This window comes from Cucurbita moschata, unplaced genomic scaffold (assembly GCF_002738365.1).
Source record: "Cucurbita moschata cultivar Rifu unplaced genomic scaffold, Cmos_1.0 Cmo_Scf00032, whole genome shotgun sequence".
Lineage (NCBI taxonomy): Eukaryota > Viridiplantae > Streptophyta > Magnoliopsida > Cucurbitales > Cucurbitaceae > Cucurbita > Cucurbita moschata.
In genome coordinates, this window is record NW_019268548.1 from 1,132,403 (window position 1) to 1,156,437 (window position 24,035).

Sequence of the window (24,035 nt, forward strand, 5' to 3'; positions counted from 1 at the left end):
TTAATATCAAAACTACCTATATTAGTAATTATTTTTTTAAAATCATGATCTATCATATTGAAAATATTTAAATTTATATTTAATACATCCATTAATTTTAAAAAATTAAAAATTTCAAACCCATTAAATATAAAATTAAAAATTAATATTAAGATAGTTTCGAAATTATAAAACTAAATCTATAATAATAATTACGACGGTTTAAATTTTTTTATTCAATTTTGTCTATGTAGAAAATTTTAATTCTAAGATGAATTAATTTTAAAAAATTTATAATATGTCAAGAAAATTATGGTAATACAAAATTGGAAACGTGTAAAATATTTTTAAAATGAGAAGAATAAAATTAAAAAAATAATTTAGAACTGTTAGATGATGGAAGTCCCTGCTAATTAAATCAAAGTCAGGAGCGCTCGTCCCCCGCGACTATAAATTCCATTTTTTTTCCCTCTCTTGCTCTCCCTTTTTCTGGGAATCACCGCTTTCCACCTTTACTCTGCTATTTGAGTTTTCATTTCTGTGACGTTTCAAAAGCTTTGGTTATCAATGAAGGTCGCCAAATATGGTTCGTTCAAGCAGAGCTTCGCCGAGAAGAGGGAGCGGCTTCTTTCGGCCAAGGAATTCCCTGACCTAATCTATGGAACTCTCCAGGACAATCCTTCCTTTTGCTCCTCCTTTCGTTCCGTTCCGTATAGAATCTGTAATCTATGGAGCTCCGTTCAGGATGTTCTTTACAAGTCTTGGCAGATGGGCGTGTCCGATCCGAGGAAGATTGTTTTCTCTGCCAAGATGGCTCTTGCTCTCACGCTTATTTCTTTGTTGATCTTCTTCAAGCAGCCCGTTGAGGAGCTCAGCCGCTACTCCGTCTGGGCCATTCTTACTGTCGTCGTTGTCTTTGAATTTAGCATTGGTACTCTGAATTTTGTTTGAATGATTTATGTCGTTGGTGTTCTTTGTTTAGTTTAAATTAATTGATTTATTCCCTCTTGTTCTATCTCCTGCTCTGAATTTGATGCTGTTTTGAGTACTCTATGTTAGAATTGGTCAATCCATTAGAATAGCTTGAAGTTAGTCATGCCATAAGAATAGGCTTACTTCGTTAGTTTCCTATGAAATCGGATCTATTAGTTAATCTTTTGCCAATATAAATAGAATATGTCCTCAATAGTGTGAGGCACAGTTTTGCATAAACTTGATATGGTATCAGAGCCGAAATAAGATCCACGAGATCCATAGCCTCTGCTGTTAGACATGTCAATCCCAAACAACACAATGTCTTCTCCGTCGATCAGTCAGGTGATTAGTGTTAAGCTTACACAAGAAAATTATCTACTGTGGTCTACCCAAATCCTTCCCTACTTGCGTAGCCAAAACCTTGTTGGTTTTGTGGATGGATCCATGCCTGCACCAAGCCAGACGATCGCCGTTGAACCAAGTGAAGAAACAGGGAATCGCAAAATTATCATCAACCCTGAGTTCACAGTCTGGTACCCCCAGGACCAGCTGGTACTCAGCCTCATCAACTCATCAGTCACTGAGGAGGTTCTCAGCACGATGGTTGGAATCACCACTGCACGAGAAGCCTGGATTACGCTGGAGCGACAATTTGCTTCCACATCTCGAGCAAGAGCAATGCAGATCCGTATGGAACTCTCTACTATCCAGAAAAAGGACATGACAATTGCTGACTACTTTCGTAAAGTAAAACATCTTGGTGATACACTTGCTGCCATTGGCAAGCGAATAGAGGATGAAGAACTCATCGCCTACATGCTGCAAGGACTTGGTCCAGATTATGATCCTCTAGTCACAAGCATTACAACCAGAACAGATGTATACACTGTCAGCGACGTGTATGCTCACATGCTGAGCTATGAGATGCGGCACTTGCGTAAGGGTACATTTGAGCAACTTTCATCTGCTAACAATGTCAATAGGATATCCATTCGTGGAGGTGCCAATGGAGGTCGAGGTAGTCGCGGTCGTAGTCGTCAGTTAAATAGTGGTCATGGACAATCAAGGCGTACTGTGAACAATCCTGGACGTCAACCATCAAAGACACAAAGCAGCTCAGGCATTGTCTGTCAGATTTGTGGTAAGCCCAATCACGATGCTTTGCAATGCTGGCACAGATTTGATCAGGCATATCAAGCCGAAAATAATCTCAAACAAGCAGCTTTGGCAACAAGTGGATACACTAGTGACACAAACTGGTATGTTGACACTGGAGCCACAGATCATATCACCAATGACCTAGAGAGGCTTACCACCAGAGAACGCTACACTGGCACCGACCAAATTCAGGTTGCAAATGGCGCAGGTTTGTCTATCTCTCATATTGGGAATTCATTAATTTCTGGTTCATCTCTTGTTCTGAAACATATCCTATATGTTCCTAAAATCAATAAGCACCTAATTTCAGTACAAAGACTAGCATCTGATAATAATGCTGTTGTAGAATTTCACCCAAACTATTTTTTGGTTAAGGACCGAGTCACGAAGAAACTCCTGCTCCACGGTAGATGTAAGAATGGCCTATACGTTCTACCGCATAATTTCAGTCAAGCCTTGCTGACAGCCAAACTTTCGAAAGAACAATGGCACAGAAGGCTAGGGCACCCTGCATCTCCAATTACCATTAGAATTCTACAAGATAATAATTTAGCTATAGATACTAATATTCCCTCTTCCTCAATTTGTAATGCTTGTCAATTAGGGAAAGCACATCAATTGCCATTTGGTTCTTCTCAGCATGTATCTACAGCACCCCTTCAATTAATTCACACTGATGTATGGGGTCCATCCATTGCGTCAGTAAATAATTCCAAATATTATGTTTCCTTTGTTGATGATTTTAGTCGTTATGTTTGGATTTACTTTCTGAGATGCAAATCTGATGTTGAGTCTGTGTTCCTTCAATTTCAAAAACATGTTGAAACTATGCTAAATACCAAAATTCGCTCCGTCCAATCAGATTGGGGGGGTGAATACCATCGGTTACACAATTATTTCAAATCCACAGGCATTGAACATCATATCTCCTGTCCTCACACACACCAGCAGAATGGGTTAGTCGAAAGAAAACACAGACACATTGTAGAAACTGGCCTTGCTTTACTCGCTCAAGCCAACATGCCTCTATCCTACTGGGATGAAGCTTTCAACACAGCTTGCTTTCTTATAAATAGAATGCCCAGCCGAACCATACAACAAGACACACCACTTCATAAATTGTTTGGTAAAAGTCCAGACTACTCCATGCTTAGGGTGTTTGGCTGTGCTTGCTGGCCTAATTTAAGGCCTTACAACAACAAGAAACTGAGTTTCAGAACTACTAGATGTATATTCTTGGGTTATAGTTCTTCTCATAAGGGATATAAATGCTTAAATAGAAGTACAGGACGTATTTACATCTCTAGAGACGTGGTTTTCGATGAAAATATTTTTCCTTTTGAAGAATCTAAGCCACCAAACAAAACCACAAATCCACATCATCCTGTTCTACTTCCAGCCTTAGCCAAACTTGCTAATTTTTACACTGAAAATGCTCTTACAGATATTGAACCAGTTGTTAGTAATTCCCATATGAATGATGGTCAAACTGATAATATTGCTAGTGACAACTTGTCTGGTGTCAGCTTATCTTCTGCAGATAATACAAGAAGTTCAGAGGAAATTGCAGAATATGAAGCTGAGAGCAGTTCGATCAATGCTCAAAACCAAACTCATGAACATGTGTCTGATCAACCAACTGAAGCAGCTAGTCAACATCCAATGCGAACAAGGTTGAGAAATAACATTGTACAAGCTAAACAATTCACTGATGGAACTATCAGATATTCAGAAACCTCAAGAAAATTCGCAAGCGCTGTAACTATCACAACTCCGATCATAGAGACTGCTACTGAACCTCGAAACCTGCAGGAAGCCATGCAACATCCAAGATGGAGAGGAGCAATGAATGATGAGCTCTCAGCGCTAAAACGAAATGCCACTTGGGATCTAGTTCCACCCAAACCTGGAATAAATCTCATTGATAGTAAATGGGTGTATAAAGTGAAAAGAAAAGCAGATGGGTCAGTTGAAAGATTAAAAGCAAGATTAGTTGCCAAAGGATTCAAGCAAAGATTTGGTGTTGATTACACTGATACTTTTAGCCCTGTGATCAAACCGTCAACAATCAGGGTCATTCTTTCGCTAGCAGTAACCAAGGGCTGGAATATGAGACAAGTTGATATCCAAAATGCATTTTTGCATGGAATTCTGAAAGAGGAAGTGTACATGCGACAACCACCAGGATTTCAAGACTCAGCCAAACCAAAGAATTACATATGCAAGCTCAAGAAAGCCCTTTATGGCCTGAAACAAGCCCCAAAAGCTTGGCATTCAAGGTTGACTGGAAAACTTATTGAGTTAGGCTTCAAGGCTTCAGTAGCTGATTCATCTCTTTTTATTCTCAAAAACAGAGAGATAACTATCTATATGCTCATCTATGTTGATGATATAATTATTGTGAGCTCCTCTGATCAAGCAACCGAAAGGTTGATTCAGAAATTGAAAATAGATTTTGCAGTAAAAGATTTGGGTGGTCTTGAGTATTTTCTGGGTATTGAAGTCAAGAAAACACGAGATGGTATCATACTGTCACAGAGACGATATGCCTTAGATTTGTTGAAAAGAGTAAACATGGAAAAATGCAAACCTATGTCTACACCAATGGGTTCTGCTGAAAAATTATTCAGAGAACAAGGAATACCCTTATCAGCTGAAGAACAATTCAAATACAGAAGTACAGTGGGAGCACTACAATATTTGACAATGACTAGGCCTGATTTGGCATTTGCTGTCAATAAAGTGTGTCAATATCTTCATACACCTACTGATGCTCATTGGGGTGCTGTGAAGAGAATTCTTCGTTATGTTAAAGGCACACTAGCATTAGGAGTGAAAATTCAGAAATCAACCATGATGTTGTCGGGGTTTTCTGATGCTGATTGGGCTGGTTGTCCCGATGATCGACGTTCAACTAGCGGCTTTGCTGTATTTCTTGGAGCAAATCTAATCTCATGGAGTTCCAGAAAACAGGCTACAGTGTCAAGATCAAGCACCGAAGCAGAATACAAGGCCATTGCGAATCTTACTGCAGAAATGATTTGGATCAAGTCATTACTGAAGGAACTGGGCGTGTATCAATCAAAGGCTCCTCGCCTCTGGTGTGACAACCTCGGAGCTACATATTTAACTTCAAATCCAGTATTTCATGCTAGAACGAAACATATTGAAGTTGATTTTCATTTTGTTCGAGAACAAGTAGCACGTAAAGCAATGGAAGTTCGGTTCATTTCATCAAGTGATCAAGTAGCTGATATCCTGACAAAACCACTGTCTAAAACTCCTTTTACTACACATTGTAACAATCTCAACATGTACAAGACTTGTTGGGATTGAAGGGGACTGTTAGAATTGGTCAATCCATTAGAATAGCTTGAAGTTAGTCATGCCATAAGAATAGGCTTACTTCGTTAGTTTCCTATGAAATCGGATCTATTAGTTAATCTTTTGCCAATATAAATAGAATATGTCCTCAATAGTGTGAGGCACAGTTTTGCATAAACTTGATAGGGTGTGCCGGTATTGCGCCCTAGCCCGCGTGTCGTTCATCTCATCGGGACTTCCCGAACATCCATCCATCCGGGTTCTATCGAGGCATAGGCCCTCCCGTGCCTATGCCGAGTCATTTACGGATACCGTACCGGATAGCGGGTGTATGTAGCAACCTCCAACACGCGGGCTAGGGCGCAATACCGGCACACCCGTGCCGTCCGGTACTGTCCTTCAAAAACCCATTTCAAAGGAAGTCGCCCCGAGACACTCGTCTCAGCACGCTCGCCCACACTGTGACACACGTATGTGCCACAGGGTAGCTCACTTAGGCCACAGGGCCCAGGGGTGGTGGAGAGCTAACACCATGGTACCCCCTATAGTACATTTTGAGCCATTTTCATTCTACCAGGAGTAGACATGATTTTCGTGAGGTGTCATACGGTGTCGTGCATTGTCCGTCCCATGTCCGATTGACACCAAACTTGGCGAGCATTCATATTTCATATGGACGGACTTAACTCCCGAACCGCATGACCAAATTCCTTCCGGAACCTCGACTTTTGAGGTTAAGGCCCGGGGCCCTACCCGGCCCTTCAACAAGCCTATCTTGTCCTTCATGTCTATGCTGATGTCTCTGTTATGCTTGTGTCTCAACATGTCTTCAATGCCCACTTTGCGTGGTGGTGTGTTGGATGATGCATCGTCCTCCTCGATCGCATCATGGCATTCTTACGTTGGCCCGCATATGGCCGGATGGGCGTCTCTTGAGGGACGCCCCTTTGCTTGTCATGGCGTGAGGGTCACAACCTACTCTCTTCATAGTAAGGTTGTGACATTCTCCCCCACTTAACTTAGTCATCGTCCTCGATGACTTACTCGAGTCACAATCATATTGCGGGTTGTGACACCCGGCCGCAACACTCTTTGGTTGTGACCACTTCTCCTATTGAGCAAAGTCAACTCTTTGACAGTCTCTTCAGTTGTTGGCACTACTTTCGGCCAACTCTTTGTATTTTGTCACATCGTGTGACTACTGTTGGTGCATGAACTTCCAGCTTGTTGCTCACTTCTCGAGCGGATACTGGTCTTGACATCTGTTGGTGGAGTCATCCACCCTAGGCACAAGGTGGTGACTCAAGGAATACACGTGTGCTCGTATGTCCGAGCACCTTTACGGGGTGAGAGACTTATTGAGGTTGCTCTCCCCCGCTTGAAGTCAGCTGCCTCTTTGCAGTAAAGTCGTCCCCCCATAAGGACTTACATTGTATACGGTTTTTTTTGCACTCGGCCGACGCTTGTCTTCTTTGACTCTCGGCTTCTCTGCTTGCAACCACTGACACTATTCCTCTACTGTGAATGGTTCTTTGGAAGGCACCATCATGGTGCTTTCTGTTTCAGCTGCTTTGTCTTACTTCGGAACTGCAAGCTCTTGTCAGGTGAGCTTGGTTTTGCTTGACGGGTAGATCTACCCATATTGAGGTGTCGACATACGACACTAATGAATTTCGGGTAGTCTTGGCTTCGACCCCCAACTGATTATAATTCTGACCGGCAACTGTCCTGCCCACTTCGGCACTCTTGACACACTTGCAAGGTCTTCGATCAACTCTTGGGTTCATTTCTCTCGACTGTCTTGCCCGACTAGACACACAAAGTGTGGCTCTGATACCAACTGTCACGGTCCTATATCTTTGACCGTGCGGCGTCGTGATCTATACACGCTCACGACCAGCCTTAAGGGGAATTAAGCCCCATTATATTTTTGAGTTAAGTGGGGGAGAATGTCACAACCTTACTATGAAGAGAGTAGGTTGTGACCCTCACGCCATGACAAGCAAAGGGGCGTCCCTCAAGAGACGCCCATTCGCCTAAGGTCCGACGAAGCCACAAAGCCGGGGCGAAAAATATAATGGGGCTTAATTCCCCTTAAGGCTGGTCGTGAGCATGTATAGATCACGACGCCGCACGGTCAAGAATGTAGGACCGTGACAGTTGGTATCAGAGCCACACTTTGTGTGTCTAGTCGGGCAAGATAGTCAAGAGAAACAAACCCAAGAGTTGATCGAAGACCTTGCAAGTGTGTCAAGAGTGCCGTAATGGGCAGGACAGTTGCCGGTCAGAATTATAATCAGTTGGGGGTTGAAGCCAAGACTACCTGAAATTCATTAGTGTCGTGTGTCGACACCTCAATATGGGAAGATCTACCCGTCAAGCAAAAACCAAGCTCACCTGAGAAGAGCTTGCAGTTTCGAAGTAGACAAGACAGATGAAACAGAAAGCACCATGACGGTGCCTTCCAAAGAACCATTCACATTGGAGGAATAGTGTCAGTGGTTGCAAGCAGAGAAGCCGAGAGCCAAGAAGAGACAAACGTCGGCCGAGTGGAAGAGCCGTATACAACGTGAGTCCTTATGGGGGGACGACCTTGCTGCAAAGAGGCAGCTGAGTTCGAGCGGGGAAGAGCAACATCAATAAGTCTCTCACCCCGTAAAGGTGCTCGGACATACGAGCACACGTGTATTCCTTGAGTCACCACCTTGTGCCTAGGGTGGATGACTCCACCAACAGATGTCAAGACCAGTATCCGCTCGGGAAGTGAGCAACAAGCTGGAAGTTCACGCACAACAATAGTCACACGATGTGACAAAATACAAAGAGTTGGCCGAAAGTTAGCGCCAACAACGGAAGAGACTGTCAAAGAGTTGACTTTGCTCAATAGGAGGAGTGGTCGCAACCAAAGAGGGTTGTGGCCGGGCTTTCGAGCCCACCTCAAGGGGGTGAATTAATTCATAGGAGAAGTGGTCGCAACCAAAGAGTGTCGCGGCTGGGCTTGCGAGCCCCACCCCGAGGGGTGCACTAGTTTATGTGATCCAAAGAGGATGCACACACTGGGGCCAAGTTGGCCAAAATAGGGCAAAAGTGCCCTCTGAAGTCCATACTTGTCTGGTGAGTGTCTGCAAAGAGAGTCAGCCTCACCCACAACTATGGCAAACGCTGAAGAGTCACGTCTACGTTGCGAGTCTCGGTGGCCGAGTCCAAGATGGGCGAACAACAGAAATAGGTCCGAATGGGGATAGCTGTAGATAAAGGAACAAGCCTAAGTGAGGACAAGTTCACCCAACAACTGACCAAGTCAAGAGTCAGAACGTGGTGCCACCTGACAAAAGAGAAGTCAGAAGCATCCACTCGAACTTGTCCCAAGTTGGCATAAGACGTCAGCAGGGAGAGCATTATGACAAAAGATCGTCAGGTGCTCAACAATAGAAGATTTTTCTGAAGCACAACCAAATCCAGCGAGTCAAGTCGCCAACAGACAAAGAGTCGGATCGTCATCGGGACGATGCCGAGATTGAGTGGGGGAGAACTTCACAATAGGTGGGGCGAACGCGCCCGAGAAAGTCATCCAGGACGATGACTAAATCAAGTAGGGGAGAATGTCACAATCCGTAATATGATTGTGACCCGAGTAAGTCATCGAGGACGATGACTAAGTTAAGTGGGGGAGAATGTCACAACCTTACTATGAAGAGAGTAGGTTGTGACCCTCACGCCATGACAAGCAAAGGGGTGTCCCTCAAGAGACGCCCATCCGGCCATATGCGGGTCAACGTAGAAGAATGCCATGATGCGATCGAGGAGGACGATGCATCATCCAACACACCACCACGCAAAGTGGGCATTGAAGACATGTTGAGACACAAGCATAACAGAGACATCAGCATAGACATGAAGGACAAGATAGGCTTGTTGAAGGGCCGGGTAGGGCCCCGGGCCTTAACCTCAAAAGTCGAGGTTTCGGAAGGAATTTGGTCATGCGGTTCGGGAGTTAAGTCCGTCCATATGAAATATGAATGCTCTGGTCAACAATCACCACGAGGACCGAGTCACGAAGAAACTCCTGCTCCACGGTAGATGTAAGAATGGCCTATACGTTCTACCGCATAATTTCAGTCAAGCCTTGCTGACAGCCAAACTTTCGAAAGAACAATGGCACAGAAGGCTAGGGCACCCTGCATCTCCAATTACCATTAGAATTCTACAAGATAATAATTTAGCTATAGATACTAATATTCCCTCTTCCTCAATTTGTAATGCTTGTCAATTAGGGAAAGCACATCAATTGCCATTTGGTTCTTCTCAGCATGTATCTACAGCACCCCTTCAATTAATTCACACTGATGTATGGGGTCCATCCATTGCGTCAGTAAATAATTCCAAATATTATGTTTCCTTTGTTGATGATTTTAGTCGTTATGTTTGGATTTACTTTCTGAGATGCAAATCTGATGTTGAGTCTGTGTTCCTTCAATTTCAAAAACATGTTGAAACTATGCTAAATACCAAAATTCGCTCCGTCCAATCAGATTGGGGGGGTGAATACCATCGGTTACACAATTATTTCAAATCCACAGGCATTGAACATCATATCTCCTGTCCTCACACACACCAGCAGAATGGGTTAGTCGAAAGAAAACACAGACACATTGTAGAAACTGGCCTTGCTTTACTCGCTCAAGCCAACATGCCTCTATCCTACTGGGATGAAGCTTTCAACACAGCTTGCTTTCTTATAAATAGAATGCCCAGCCGAACCATACAACAAGACACACCACTTCATAAATTGTTTGGTAAAAGTCCAGACTACTCCATGCTTAGGGTGTTTGGCTGTGCTTGCTGGCCTAATTTAAGGCCTTACAACAACAAGAAACTGAGTTTCAGAACTACTAGATGTATATTCTTGGGTTATAGTTCTTCTCATAAGGGATATAAATGCTTAAATAGAAGTACAGGACGTATTTACATCTCTAGAGACGTGGTTTTCGATGAAAATATTTTTCCTTTTGAAGAATCTAAGCCACCAAACAAAACCACAAATCCACATCATCCTGTTCTACTTCCAGCCTTAGCCAAACTTGCTAGTTTTTACACTGAAAATGCTCTTACAGATATTGAACCAGTTGTTAGTAATTCCCATATGAATGATGGTCAAACTGATAATATTGCTAGTGACAACTTGTCTGGTGTCAGCTTATCTTCTGCAGATAATACAAGAAGTTCAGAGGAAATTGCAGAATATGAAGCTGAGAGCAGTTCGATCAATGCTCAAAACCAAACTCATGAACATGTGTCTGATCAACCAACTGAAGCAGCTAGTCAACATCCAATGCGAACAAGGTTGAGAAATAACATTGTACAAGCTAAACAATTCACTGATGGAACTATCAGATATTCAGAAACCTCAAGAAAATTCGCAAGCGCTGTAACTATCACAACTCCGATCATAGAGACTGCTACTGAACCTCGAAACCTGCAGGAAGCCATGCAACATCCAAGATGGAGAGGAGCAATGAATGATGAGCTCTCAGCGCTAAAACGAAATGCCACTTGGGATCTAGTTCCACCCAAACCTGGAATAAATCTCATTGATAGTAAATGGGTGTATAAAGTGAAAAGAAAAGCAGATGGGTCAGTTGAAAGATTAAAAGCAAGATTAGTTGCCAAAGGATTCAAGCAAAGATTTGGTGTTGATTACACTGATACTTTTAGCCCTGTGATCAAACCGTCAACAATCAGGGTCATTCTTTCGCTAGCAGTAACCAAGGGCTGGAATATGAGACAAGTTGATATCCAAAATGCATTTTTGCATGGAATTCTGAAAGAGGAAGTGTACATGCGACAACCACCAGGATTTCAAGACTCAGCCAAACCAAAGAATTACATATGCAAGCTCAAGAAAGCCCTTTATGGCCTGAAACAAGCCCCAAAAGCTTGGCATTCAAGGTTGACTGGAAAACTTATTGAGTTAGGCTTCAAGGCTTCAGTAGCTGATTCATCTCTTTTTATTCTCAAAAACAGAGAGATAACTATCTATATGCTCATCTATGTTGATGATATAATTATTGTGAGCTCCTCTGATCAAGCAACCGAAAGGTTGATTCAGAAATTGAAAATAGATTTTGCAGTAAAAGATTTGGGTGGTCTTGAGTATTTTCTGGGTATTGAAGTCAAGAAAACACGAGATGGTATCATACTGTCACAGAGACGATATGCCTTAGATTTGTTGAAAAGAGTAAACATGGAAAAATGCAAACCTATGTCTACACCAATGGGTTCTGCTGAAAAATTATTCAGAGAACAAGGAATACCCTTATCAGCTGAAGAACAATTCAAATACAGAAGTACAGTGGGAGCACTACAATATTTGACAATGACTAGGCCTGATTTGGCATTTGCTGTCAATAAAGTGTGTCAATATCTTCATACACCTACTGATGCTCATTGGGGTGCTGTGAAGAGAATTCTTCGTTATGTTAAAGGCACACTAGCATTAGGAGTGAAAATTCAGAAATCAACCATGATGTTGTCGGGGTTTTCTGATGCTGATTGGGCTGGTTGTCCCGATGATCGACGTTCAACTAGCGGCTTTGCTGTATTTCTTGGAGCAAATCTAATCTCATGGAGTTCCAGAAAACAGGCTACAGTGTCAAGATCAAGCACCGAAGCAGAATACAAGGCCATTGCGAATCTTACTGCAGAAATGATTTGGATCAAGTCATTACTGAAGGAACTGGGCGTGTATCAATCAAAGGCTCCTCGCCTCTGGTGTGACAACCTCGGAGCTACATATTTAACTTCAAATCCAGTATTTCATGCTAGAACGAAACATATTGAAGTTGATTTTCATTTTGTTCGAGAACAAGTAGCACGTAAAGCAATGGAAGTTCGGTTCATTTCATCAAGTGATCAAGTAGCTGATATCCTGACAAAACCACTGTCTAAAACTCCTTTTACTACACATTGTAACAATCTCAACATGTACAAGACTTGTTGGGATTGAAGGGGACTGTTAGAATTGGTCAATCCATTAGAATAGCTTGAAGTTAGTCATGCCATAAGAATAGGCTTACTTCGTTAGTTTCCTATGAAATCGGATCTATTAGTTAATCTTTTGCCAATATAAATAGAATATGTCCTCAATAGTGTGAGGCACAGTTTTGCATAAACTTGATATGGTATCAGAGCCGAAATAAGATCCACGAGATCCATAGCCTCTGCTGTTAGACATGTCAATCCCAAACAACACAATGTCTTCTCCGTCGATCAGTCAGGTGATTAGTGTTAAGCTTACACAAGAAAATTATCTACTGTGGTCTACCCAAATCCTTCCCTACTTGCGTAGCCAAAACCTTGTTGGTTTTGTGGATGGATCCATGCCTGCACCAAGCCAGACGATCGCCGTTGAACCAAGTGAAGAAACAGGGAATCGCAAAATTATCATCAACCCTGAGTTCACAGTCTGGTACCCCCAGGACCAGCTGGTACTCAGCCTCATCAACTCATCAGTCACTGAGGAGGTTCTCAGCACGATGGTTGGAATCACCACTGCACGAGAAGCCTGGATTACGCTGGAGCGACAATTTGCTTCGACAATTGCTGACTACTTTCGTAAAGTAAAACATCTTGGTGATACACTTGCTGCCATTGGCAAGCGAATAGAGGATGAAGAACTCATCGCCTACATGCTGCAAGGACTTGGTCCAGATTATGATCCTCTAGTCACAAGCATTACAACCAGAACAGATGTATACACTGTCAGCGACGTGTATGCTCACATGCTGAGCTATGAGATGCGGCACTTGCGTAAGGGTACATTTGAGCAACTTTCATCTGCTAACAATGTCAATAGGATATCCATTCGTGGAGGTGCCAATGGAGGTCGAGGTAGTCGCGGTCGTAGTCGTCAGTTAAATAGTGGTCATGGACAATCAAGGCGTACTGTGAACAATCCTGGACGTCAACCATCAAAGACACAAAGCAGCTCAGGCATTGTCTGTCAGATTTGTGGTAAGCCCAATCACGATGCTTTGCAATGCTGGCACAGATTTGATCAGGCATATCAAGCCGAAAATAATCTCAAACAAGCAGCTTTGGCAACAAGTGGATACACTAGTGACACAAACTGGTATGTTGACACTGGAGCCACAGATCATATCACCAATGACCTAGAGAGGCTTACCACCAGAGAACGCTACACTGGCACCGACCAAATTCAGGTTGCAAATGGCGCAGGTTTGTCTATCTCTCATATTGGGAATTCATTAATTTCTGGTTCATCTCTTGTTCTGAAACATATCCTATATGTTCCTAAAATCAATAAGCACCTAATTTCAGTACAAAGACTAGCATCTGATAATAATGCTGTTGTAGAATTTCACCCAAACTATTTTTTGGTTAAGGACCGAGTCACGAAGAAACTCCTGCTCCACGGTAGATGTAAGAATGGCCTATACGTTCTACCGCATAATTTCAGTCAAGCCTTGCTGACAGCCAAACTTTCGAAAGAACAATGGCACAGAAGGCTAGGGCACCCTGCATCTCCAATTACCATTAGAATTCTACAAGATAATAATTTAGCTATAGATACTAATATTCCCTCTTCCTCAATTTGTAATGCTTGTCAATTAGGGAAAGCACATCAATTGCCATTTGGTTCTTCTCAGCATGTATCTACAGCACCCCTTCAATTAATTCACACTGATGTATGGGGTCCATCCATTGCGTCAGTAAATAATTCCAAATATTATGTTTCCTTTGTTGATGATTTTAGTCGTTATGTTTGGATTTACTTTCTGAGATGCAAATCTGATGTTGAGTCTGTGTTCCTTCAATTTCAAAAACATGTTGAAACTATGCTAAATACCAAAATTCGCTCCGTCCAATCAGATTGGGGGGGTGAATACCATCGGTTACACAATTATTTCAAATCCACAGGCATTGAACATCATATCTCCTGTCCTCACACACACCAGCAGAATGGGTTAGTCGAAAGAAAACACAGACACATTGTAGAAACTGGCCTTGCTTTACTCGCTCAAGCCAACATGCCTCTATCCTACTGGGATGAAGCTTTCAACACAGCTTGCTTTCTTATAAATAGAATGCCCAGCCGAACCATACAACAAGACACACCACTTCATAAATTGTTTGGTAAAAGTCCAGACTACTCCATGCTTAGGGTGTTTGGCTGTGCTTGCTGGCCTAATTTAAGGCCTTACAACAACAAGAAACTGAGTTTCAGAACTACTAGATGTATATTCTTGGGTTATAGTTCTTCTCATAAGGGATATAAATGCTTAAATAGAAGTACAGGACGTATTTACATCTCTAGAGACGTGGTTTTCGATGAAAATATTTTTCCTTTTGAAGAATCTAAGCCACCAAACAAAACCACAAATCCACATCATCCTGTTCTACTTCCAGCCTTAGCCAAACTTGCTAATTTTTACACTGAAAATGCTCTTACAGATATTGAACCAGTTGTTAGTAATTCCCATATGAATGATGGTCAAACTGATAATATTGCTAGTGACAACTTGTCTGGTGTCAGCTTATCTTCTGCAGATAATACAAGAAGTTCAGAGGAAATTGCAGAATATGAAGCTGAGAGCAGTTCGATCAATGCTCAAAACCAAACTCATGAACATGTGTCTGATCAACCAACTGAAGCAGCTAGTCAACATCCAATGCGAACAAGGTTGAGAAATAACATTGTACAAGCTAAACAATTCACTGATGGAACTATCAGATATTCAGAAACCTCAAGAAAATTCGCAAGCGCTGTAACTATCACAACTCCGATCATAGAGACTGCTACTGAACCTCGAAACCTGCAGGAAGCCATGCAACATCCAAGATGGAGAGGAGCAATGAATGATGAGCTCTCAGCGCTAAAACGAAATGCCACTTGGGATCTAGTTCCACCCAAACCTGGAATAAATCTCATTGATAGTAAATGGGTGTATAAAGTGAAAAGAAAAGCAGATGGGTCAGTTGAAAGATTAAAAGCAAGATTAGTTGCCAAAGGATTCAAGCAAAGATTTGGTGTTGATTACACTGATACTTTTAGCCCTGTGATCAAACCGTCAACAATCAGGGTCATTCTTTCGCTAGCAGTAACCAAGGGCTGGAATATGAGACAAGTTGATATCCAAAATGCATTTTTGCATGGAATTCTGAAAGAGGAAGTGTACATGCGACAACCACCAGGATTTCAAGACTCAGCCAAACCAAAGAATTACATATGCAAGCTCAAGAAAGCCCTTTATGGCCTGAAACAAGCCCCAAAAGCTTGGCATTCAAGGTTGACTGGAAAACTTATTGAGTTAGGCTTCAAGGCTTCAGTAGCTGATTCATCTCTTTTTATTCTCAAAAACAGAGAGATAACTATCTATATGCTCATCTATGTTGATGATATAATTATTGTGAGCTCCTCTGATCAAGCAACCGAAAGGTTGATTCAGAAATTGAAAATAGATTTTGCAGTAAAAGATTTGGGTGGTCTTGAGTATTTTCTGGGTATTGAAGTCAAGAAAACACGAGATGGTATCATACTGTCACAGAGACGATATGCCTTAGATTTGTTGAAAAGAGTAAACATGGAAAAATGCAAACCTATGTCTACACCAATGGGTTCTGCTGAAAAATTATTCAGAGAACAAGGAATACCCTTATCAGCTGAAGAACAATTCAAATACAGAAGTACAGTGGGAGCACTACAATATTTGACAATGACTAGGCCTGATTTGGCATTTGCTGTCAATAAAGTGTGTCAATATCTTCATACACCTACTGATGCTCATTGGGGTGCTGTGAAGAGAATTCTTCGTTATGTTAAAGGCACACTAGCATTAGGAGTGAAAATTCAGAAATCAACCATGATGTTGTCGGGGTTTTCTGATGCTGATTGGGCTGGTTGTCCCGATGATCGACGTTCAACTAGCGGCTTTGCTGTATTTCTTGGAGCAAATCTAATCTCATGGAGTTCCAGAAAACAGGCTACAGTGTCAAGATCAAGCACCGAAGCAGAATACAAGGCCATTGCGAATCTTACTGCAGAAATGATTTGGATCAAGTCATTACTGAAGGAACTGGGCGTGTATCAATCAAAGGCTCCTCGCCTCTGGTGTGACAACCTCGGAGCTACATATTTAACTTCAAATCCAGTATTTCATGCTAGAACGAAACATATTGAAGTTGATTTTCATTTTGTTCGAGAACAAGTAGCACGTAAAGCAATGGAAGTTCGGTTCATTTCATCAAGTGATCAAGTAGCTGATATCCTGACAAAACCACTGTCTAAAACTCCTTTTACTACACATTGTAACAATCTCAACATGTACAAGACTTGTTGGGATTGAAGGGGACTGTTAGAATTGGTCAATCCATTAGAATAGCTTGAAGTTAGTCATGCCATAAGAATAGGCTTACTTCGTTAGTTTCCTATGAAATCGGATCTATTAGTTAATCTTTTGCCAATATAAATAGAATATGTCCTCAATAGTGTGAGGCACAGTTTTGCATAAACTTGATATGGTATCAGAGCCGAAATAAGATCCACGAGATCCATAGCCTCTGCTGTTAGACATGTCAATCCCAAACAACACAATGTCTTCTCCGTCGATCAGTCAGGTGATTAGTGTTAAGCTTACACAAGAAAATTATCTACTGTGGTCTACCCAAATCCTTCCCTACTTGCGTAGCCAAAACCTTGTTGGTTTTGTGGATGGATCCATGCCTGCACCAAGCCAGACGATCGCCGTTGAACCAAGTGAAGAAACAGGGAATCGCAAAATTATCATCAACCCTGAGTTCACAGTCTGGTACCCCCAGGACCAGCTGGTACTCAGCCTCATCAACTCATCAGTCACTGAGGAGGTTCTCAGCACGATGGTTGGAATCACCACTGCACGAGAAGCCTGGATTACGCTGGAGCGACAATTTGCTTCCACATCTCGAGCAAGAGCAATGCAGATCCGTATGGAACTCTCTACTATCCAGAAAAAGGACATGACAATTGCTGACTACTTTCGTAAAGTAAAACATCTTGGTGATACACTTGCTGCCATTGGCAAGCGAATAGAGGATGAAGAACTCATCGCCTACATGCTGCAAGGACTTGGTCCAGATTATGATCCTCTAGTCACAAGCATTACAACCAGAACAGATGTATACACTGTCAGCGACGTGTATGCTCACATGCTGAGCTATGAGATGCGGCACTTGCGTAAGGGTACATTTGAGCAACTTTCATCTGCTAACAATGTCAATAGGATCACAGGGCTAAAAGTATCAGTGTAATCAACACCAAATCTTTGCTTGAATCCTTTGGCAACTAATCTTGCTTTTAATCTTTCAACTGACCCATCTGCTTTTCTTTTCACTTTATACACCCATTTACTATCAATGAGATTTATTCCAGGTTTGGGTGGAACTAGATCCCAAGTGGCATTTCGTTTTAGCGCTGAGAGCTCATCATTCATTGCTCCTCTCCATCTTGGATGTTGCATGGCTTCCTGCAGGTTTCGAGGTTCAGTAGCAGTCTCTATGATCGGAGTTGTGATAGTTACAGCGCTTGCGAATTTTCTTGAGGTTTCTGAATATCTGATAGTTCCATCAGTGAATTGTTTAGCTTGTACAATGTTATTTCTCAACCTTGTTCGCATTGGATGTTGACTAGCTGCTTCAGTTGGTTGATCAGACACATGTTCATGAGTTTGGTTTTGAGCATTGATCGAACTGCTCTCAGCTTCATATTCTGCAATTTCCTCTGAACTTCTTGTATTATCTGCAGAAGATAAGCTGACACCAGACAAGTTGTCACTAGCAATATTATCAGTTTGACCATCATTCATATGGGAATTACTAACAACTGGTTCAATATCTGTAAGAGCATTTTCAGTGTAAAAATTAGCAAGTTTGGCTAAGGCTGGAAGTAGAACAGGATGATGTGGATTTGTGGTTTTGTTTGGTGGCTTAGATTCTTCAAAAGGAAAAATATTTTCATCGAAAACCACGTCTCTAGAGATGTAAATACGTCCTGTACTTCTATTTAAGCATTTATATCCCTTATGAGAAGAACTATAACCCAAGAATATACATCTAGTAGTTCTGAAACTCAGTTTCTTGTTGTTGTAAGGCCTTAAATTAGGCCAGCAAGCACAGCCAAACACCCTAAGCATGGAGTAGTCTGGACTTTTACCAAACAATTTATGAAGTGGTGTGTCTTGTTGTATGGTTCGGCTGGGCATTCTATTTATAAGAAAGCAAGCTGTGTTGAAAGCTTCATCCCAGTAGGATAGAGGCATGTTGGCTTGAGCGAGTAAAGCAAGGCCAGTTTCTACAATGTGTCTGTGTTTTCTTTCGACTAACCCATTCTGCTGGTGTGTGTGAGGACAGGAGATATGATGTTCAATGCCTGTGGATTTGAAATAATTGTGTAACCGATGGTATTCACCCCCCCAATCTGATTGGACGGAGCGAATTTTGGTATTTAGCATAGTTTCAACATGTTTTTGAAATTGAAGGAACACAGACTCAACATCAGATTTGCATCTCAGAAAGTAAATCCAAACATAACGACTAAAATCATCAACAAAGGAAACATAATATTTGGAATTATTTACTGACGCAATGGATGGACCCCATACATCAGTGTGAATTAATTGAAGGGGTGCTGTAGATACATGCTGAGAAGAACCAAATGGCAATTGATGTGCTTTCCCTAATTGACAAGCATTACAAATTGAGGAAGAGGGAATATTAGTATCTATAGCTAAATTATTATCTTGTAGAATTCTAATGGTAATTGGAGATGCAGGGTGCCCTAGCCTTCTGTGCCATTGTTCTTTCGAAAGTTTGGCTGTCAGCAAGGCTTGACTGAAATTATGCGGTAGAACGTATAGGCCATTCTTACATCTACCGTGGAGCAGGAGTTTCTTCGTGACTCGGTCCTTAACCAAAAAATAGTTTGGGTGAAATTCTACAACAGCATTATTATCAGATGCTAGTCTTTGTACTGAAATTAGGTGCTTATTGATTTTAGGAACATATAGGATATGTTTCAGAACAAGAGATGAACCAGAAATTAATGAATTCCCAATATGAGAGATAGACAAACCTGCGCCATTTGCAACCTGAATTTGGTCGGTGCCAGTGTAGCGTTCTCTGGTGGTAAGCCTCTCTAGGTCATTGGTGATATGATCTGTGGCTCCAGTGTCAACATACCAGTTTGTGTCACTAGTGTATCCACTTGTTGCCAAAGCTGCTTGTTTGAGATTATTTTCGGCTTGATATGCCTGATCAAATCTGTGCCAGCATTGCAAAGCATCGTGATTGGGCTTACCACAAATCTGACAGACAATGCCTGAGCTGCTTTGTGTCTTTGATGGTTGACGTCCAGGATTGTTCACAGTACGCCTTGATTGTCCATGACCACTATTTAACTGACGACTACGACCGCGACTACCTCGACCTCCATTGGCACCTCCACGAATGGATATCCTATTGACATTGTTAGCAGATGAAAGTTGCTCAAATGTACCCTTACGCAAGTGCCGCATCTCATAGCTCAGCATGTGAGCATACACGTCGCTGACAGTGTATACATCTGTTCTGGTTGTAATGCTTGTGACTAGAGGATCATAATCTGGACCAAGTCCTTGCAGCATGTAGGCGATGAGTTCTTCATCCTCTATTCGCTTGCCAATGGCAGCAAGTGTATCACCAAGATGTTTTACTTTACGAAAGTAGTCAGCAATTGTCATGTCCTTTTTCTGGATAGTAGAGAGTTCCATACGGATCTGCATTGCTCTTGCTCGAGATGTGGAAGCAAATTGTCGCTCCAGCGTAATCCAGGCTTCTCGTGCAGTGGTGATTCCAACCATCGTGCTGAGAACCTCCTCAGTGACTGATGAGTTGATGAGGCTGAGTACCAGCTGGTCCTGGGGGTACCAGACTGTGAACTCAGGGTTGATGATAATTTTGCGATTCCCTGTTTCTTCACTTGGTTCAACGGCGATCGTCTGGCTTGGTGCAGGCATGGATCCATCCACAAAACCAACAAGGTTTTGGCTACGCAAGTAGGGAAGGATTTGGGTAGACCACAGTAGATAATTTTCTTGTGTAAGCTTAACACTAATCACCTGACTGATCGACGGAGAAGACATTGTGTTGTTTGGGATTGACATGTCTAACAGCAGAGGCTATGGATCTCGTGGATCTTATTTCGGCTCTGATACCATATCAAGTTTATGCAAAACTGTGCCTCACACTATTGAGGACATATTCTATTTATATTGGCAAAAGATTAACTAATAGATCCAAGACATGTTGAGACACAAGCATAACAGAGACATCAGCATAGACATGAAGGACAAGATAGGCTTGTTGAAGGGCCGGGTAGGGCCCCGGGCCTTAACCTCAAAAGTCGAGGTTCCGGAAGGAATTTGGTCATGCGGTTCGGGAGTTAAGTCCGTCCATATGAAATATGAATGCTCGCCAAGTTTGGTGTCAATCGGACATGGGACGGACAATGCTCTAAACGTAGTTCTTTGCGCTCTTCGGCCACAATCTGTTTGCTTATTGGAACAAAATGACGATTCTGTCTGTAGGAGCAACGCTAAGCAAAGGATTGAACCGTGGATTGGGCACGCTTTCAGCTGCAGGTCTTGCATTGGGAATGGCTGGATTATCAGTTCTTGCTGGAGAGTGGGAAGAGCTTGTGGTTGCTATCAGTATCTTCATCACAGGTCTGTTTTTCTAATAATTTGATATCATGATTGTTGGGAGAGAAGTCCTACGTCCACTAGATCATGGGTTTTGTAATGGCCAGACCCACCGCCCGGGAAGATCGTTAGGGAATGGTTTCCACATCCTTATCAAGGGTGTTTTGTTTTCCTCCCCAACCAATGTGGGATTGTGGGATTGTGGGATCTCACAATCGACCTCCCATCAGGGCCTAGCTTCCTCGCTGACACTCATTCCTTTCTCTCATCGATGTGGGACCCCACCAAATCCACCCCTTCGGGGCCAGCATTCTTACACTGGCACACTGCCTCGTGTCTACCCCCTTTGGAGAAACAGCCTCCTTGCTAGCACATTGCCCGGTGTTGTGGGACCCCACCAAATCCACCCCTTCGGGGCCAGCATTCTTACACTGGTACACTGCCTCGTGTCTACCCCCTTTGGAGAAACAGCCTCCTTGCTAGCACATTGCCCGGTGTTGTGGGACCCCACCAAACCCACCTCCATTTGGGGCCTAGCATTTTTACTGGCACACCGCCTCATGTCGACCCCCTTCGGGGGAACAACCTCCTTGTTGACACATCGCCCAGTGTTGTGGGACCCCCACCAAATCCACCTCCTTCGGGGCCTAGCATCGTTATTAGCACATCGCCTCATGTCTACTCCCCTTTGGGGGAACAACCTCCTCACTGACACATCGCCTGGTGTCTGGCTCTGATACCATTTGTAACGGCTCAGACCTACCCCTTGCAGATATTGTCCTCTTTGGACTTTACCTTTCAAGTTTTCCCTCAAGATTTTTAAAAAGGTCTATCAGGGAAGATTTCCACACCTTTATAAAAGTATTTCGTTCTTCACCCCAACCAGTGTAGAATTTCATAGGTTTATAAGTAAAGAATACATCTCCATTGTTACGAGGACTTTTGGAGAAACCAAAAGTAAATCTACGAGAGCTTATGCTGAAAGTGGACAATATCATACTTCAATTTTTCACAGTGGCTTTATGATGTTTGCAGGATTCTTTGCTACTTATGCTAAGCTATATCCCACAATGAAGCCTTATGAATATGGATTTCGGGTCTTCTTGTTAACGTACTGTTTCATAATGGTGTCGGGATATAGGACTAGAGATTTTATCCATACAGCCATCACAAGATTCTTGCTCATTGCGCTTGGCGCTGGAGTGTGTTTGGTTGTAAACATATGCATTTACCCCATTTGGGCTGGCGAGGATCTACACAATCTTGTAGTGAAAAACTTTGCAGGCGTTGCAGCATCCTTAGAAGGTTGGTTAGCTGCTTGCATTACTTAAATTTACTTATGATATCAAATCTCTTGCGAACGTTTCTGCTTAGCTACTTTCCCTTCATTTAGGATGTGTTGATAGCTACCTTAATTGTGTCGAGTACGAGCGAATACCTTCGAAAATCCTTACTTACCAAGCATCTGATGATCCTTTGTACAAAGGCTACAGGTCAGCTATGGAGTCTATGAGTCAAGAGGAGTCTCTGGTGAGTTTCATGGACATTGTGCTGGTTTTTTTTTATTTCACCTTCAAGAAAAATAAGAACAAACACAAATACAGATGGGATTTGCAATCTGGGAACCGCCACACGGTCGGTACAAAATGCTTAAATATCCATGGAAAAACTATGTTGAAGTAGCTGGTGCACTGAGGCATTGTGCCTTTGCTATCATGGGATTGCATGGATGTATACTATCAGAAATACAGGTACTTTGGCTTTGATGCTCAAACTTCACATTCACATTGAGTCATTGTCAATATCTATTCATAAACTTACTAAATGATCTGAATCTTTGTTAATCTGTCCATTTGGGAAGTTATCAAATTTGTTATTGAAAAGTTCTGTTTTTCAGATTTGTTTGTATAAACAATAGTTGTGTGCTATAGTTTTACTTTCCCCTCCATTGGTTTTGGATGTGCAGGCTCCAGCGGAAAGACGACATGTATTCGGAAACGAGCTCCGGAGGGTAAGCTACGAAGGCGCTAAAGTCTTGCACGAGCTTGGAAACAAGTTAAAGAAGATGGAGACATTAGATTCAGCAGCCATACTCTCTGAAGTACATGATGCTGCAGAAGAGCTGCAAAAGAAGATCGATGCAAAATCCTATCTTCTGGTGAATTCAGAGAGCTGGGAAATTGGCAATCATCACGACGACGACGATGACGTAGGACGGTCCCAAGAATTGCTGAACTTGGACGATGAGGAAACAAGGTTTCATGAATACAGGTCCCTCAGTGAAGCTGTGCTTGATCTAAGGGCCTTCCCAGTCCCTAAAACTTGGAATGACCCTATGCCATCAGACATCAACTCTGTACAAGCTGCTGCATTTCCCCCCACGAACAAAATGTTCAAGAAACTGGGGTCATGGCCAGCACAGGTTTCAAACAAACCAAATGGAGTAATCCACGAAGAAGAATCGAAAACATACGAAAATGCGAGCGCATTGTCGTTAGCTACGTTTACTTCCCTGTTGATTGAATTTGTTGCAAGGCTGCAAAACGTTGTCGACTCTTTTGAAGAGCTAAGTAAGAAAGCTAAGTTTAAGGACCCTATGGAACGGGAAACATCGAAAGCGCCCGAGTGTTAGATAGTAGTGTTAGTCGGCCAAAGATGTTGAGAGGATGAATCCTGATGAATTAGCTACATACTGCTATCAGTATGTTATAGATTGTATAAAGTTTAAAATATGAATCAAATCTTCCCTTTTAACTTAAAGCTTATGATGTTGATTCCTCGAATGAAATCTTCCTATTTCTCTCAAGCTATGCCTTCTTTTGGGCTCATGTCTTCTCCACTGCATGATGCCCAAGGACAGAATCAGTT

The 24,035-nt window shown here is 42.4% G+C and overlaps 1 protein-coding gene and 4 non-coding genes across 5 annotated transcripts; 4 read left to right on the forward strand and 1 right to left on the reverse strand.

Moving 5' to 3' along the window:
• Window positions 1-477: 477 nt before the first annotated feature.
• On the forward strand, window positions 478-23,902 carry LOC111430028 (aluminum-activated malate transporter 9-like). Its single transcript, XM_023066138.1, has 6 exons — window positions 478-910; window positions 21,054-21,191; window positions 22,203-22,472; window positions 22,561-22,697; window positions 22,772-22,918; window positions 23,134-23,902. The coding sequence occupies exons 1-6, from the start codon at window positions 547-549 to the stop codon at window positions 23,797-23,799; spliced, it is 1,722 nt and encodes a 573-aa protein (XP_022921906.1). The 5' UTR covers window positions 478-546; the 3' UTR covers window positions 23,800-23,902.
• LOC111430162 lies at window positions 1,741-1,876 on the forward strand. Its single transcript, XR_002708294.1, has one exon. It is a non-coding gene; the product is annotated as a small nucleolar RNA Z247 (small nucleolar RNA).
• Window positions 13,095-13,230, forward strand: LOC111430163. The gene has a single exon (XR_002708295.1). It is a non-coding gene; the product is annotated as a small nucleolar RNA Z247 (small nucleolar RNA).
• On the forward strand, window positions 17,518-17,653 carry LOC111430155. The gene has a single exon (XR_002708288.1). It is a non-coding gene; the product is annotated as a small nucleolar RNA Z247 (small nucleolar RNA).
• On the reverse strand, window positions 20,006-20,141 carry LOC111430157. Its single transcript, XR_002708289.1, has one exon. It is a non-coding gene; the product is annotated as a small nucleolar RNA Z247 (small nucleolar RNA).
• Window positions 23,903-24,035: the final 133 nt, after the last annotated feature.

What these genes read in the sequence shown, in the direction of transcription:
- LOC111430028 (XM_023066138.1), top strand. Translation starts at nt 547, where the DNA reads ATGAAGGTCGCCAAATATGGTTCGTTCAAGCAGAGCTTCGCCGAGAAG. An exon ending in TGAGTCAAGAGGAGTCTCTG is followed by an intron (nt 22,698 to 22,771) that starts GTGAGTTTCATG and finishes ACACAAATACAG; the next exon opens with ATGGGATTTGCAATCTGGGA. An exon ending in GTATACTATCAGAAATACAG is followed by an intron (nt 22,919 to 23,133) that starts GTACTTTGGCTT and finishes TTGGATGTGCAG; the next exon opens with GCTCCAGCGGAAAGACGACA.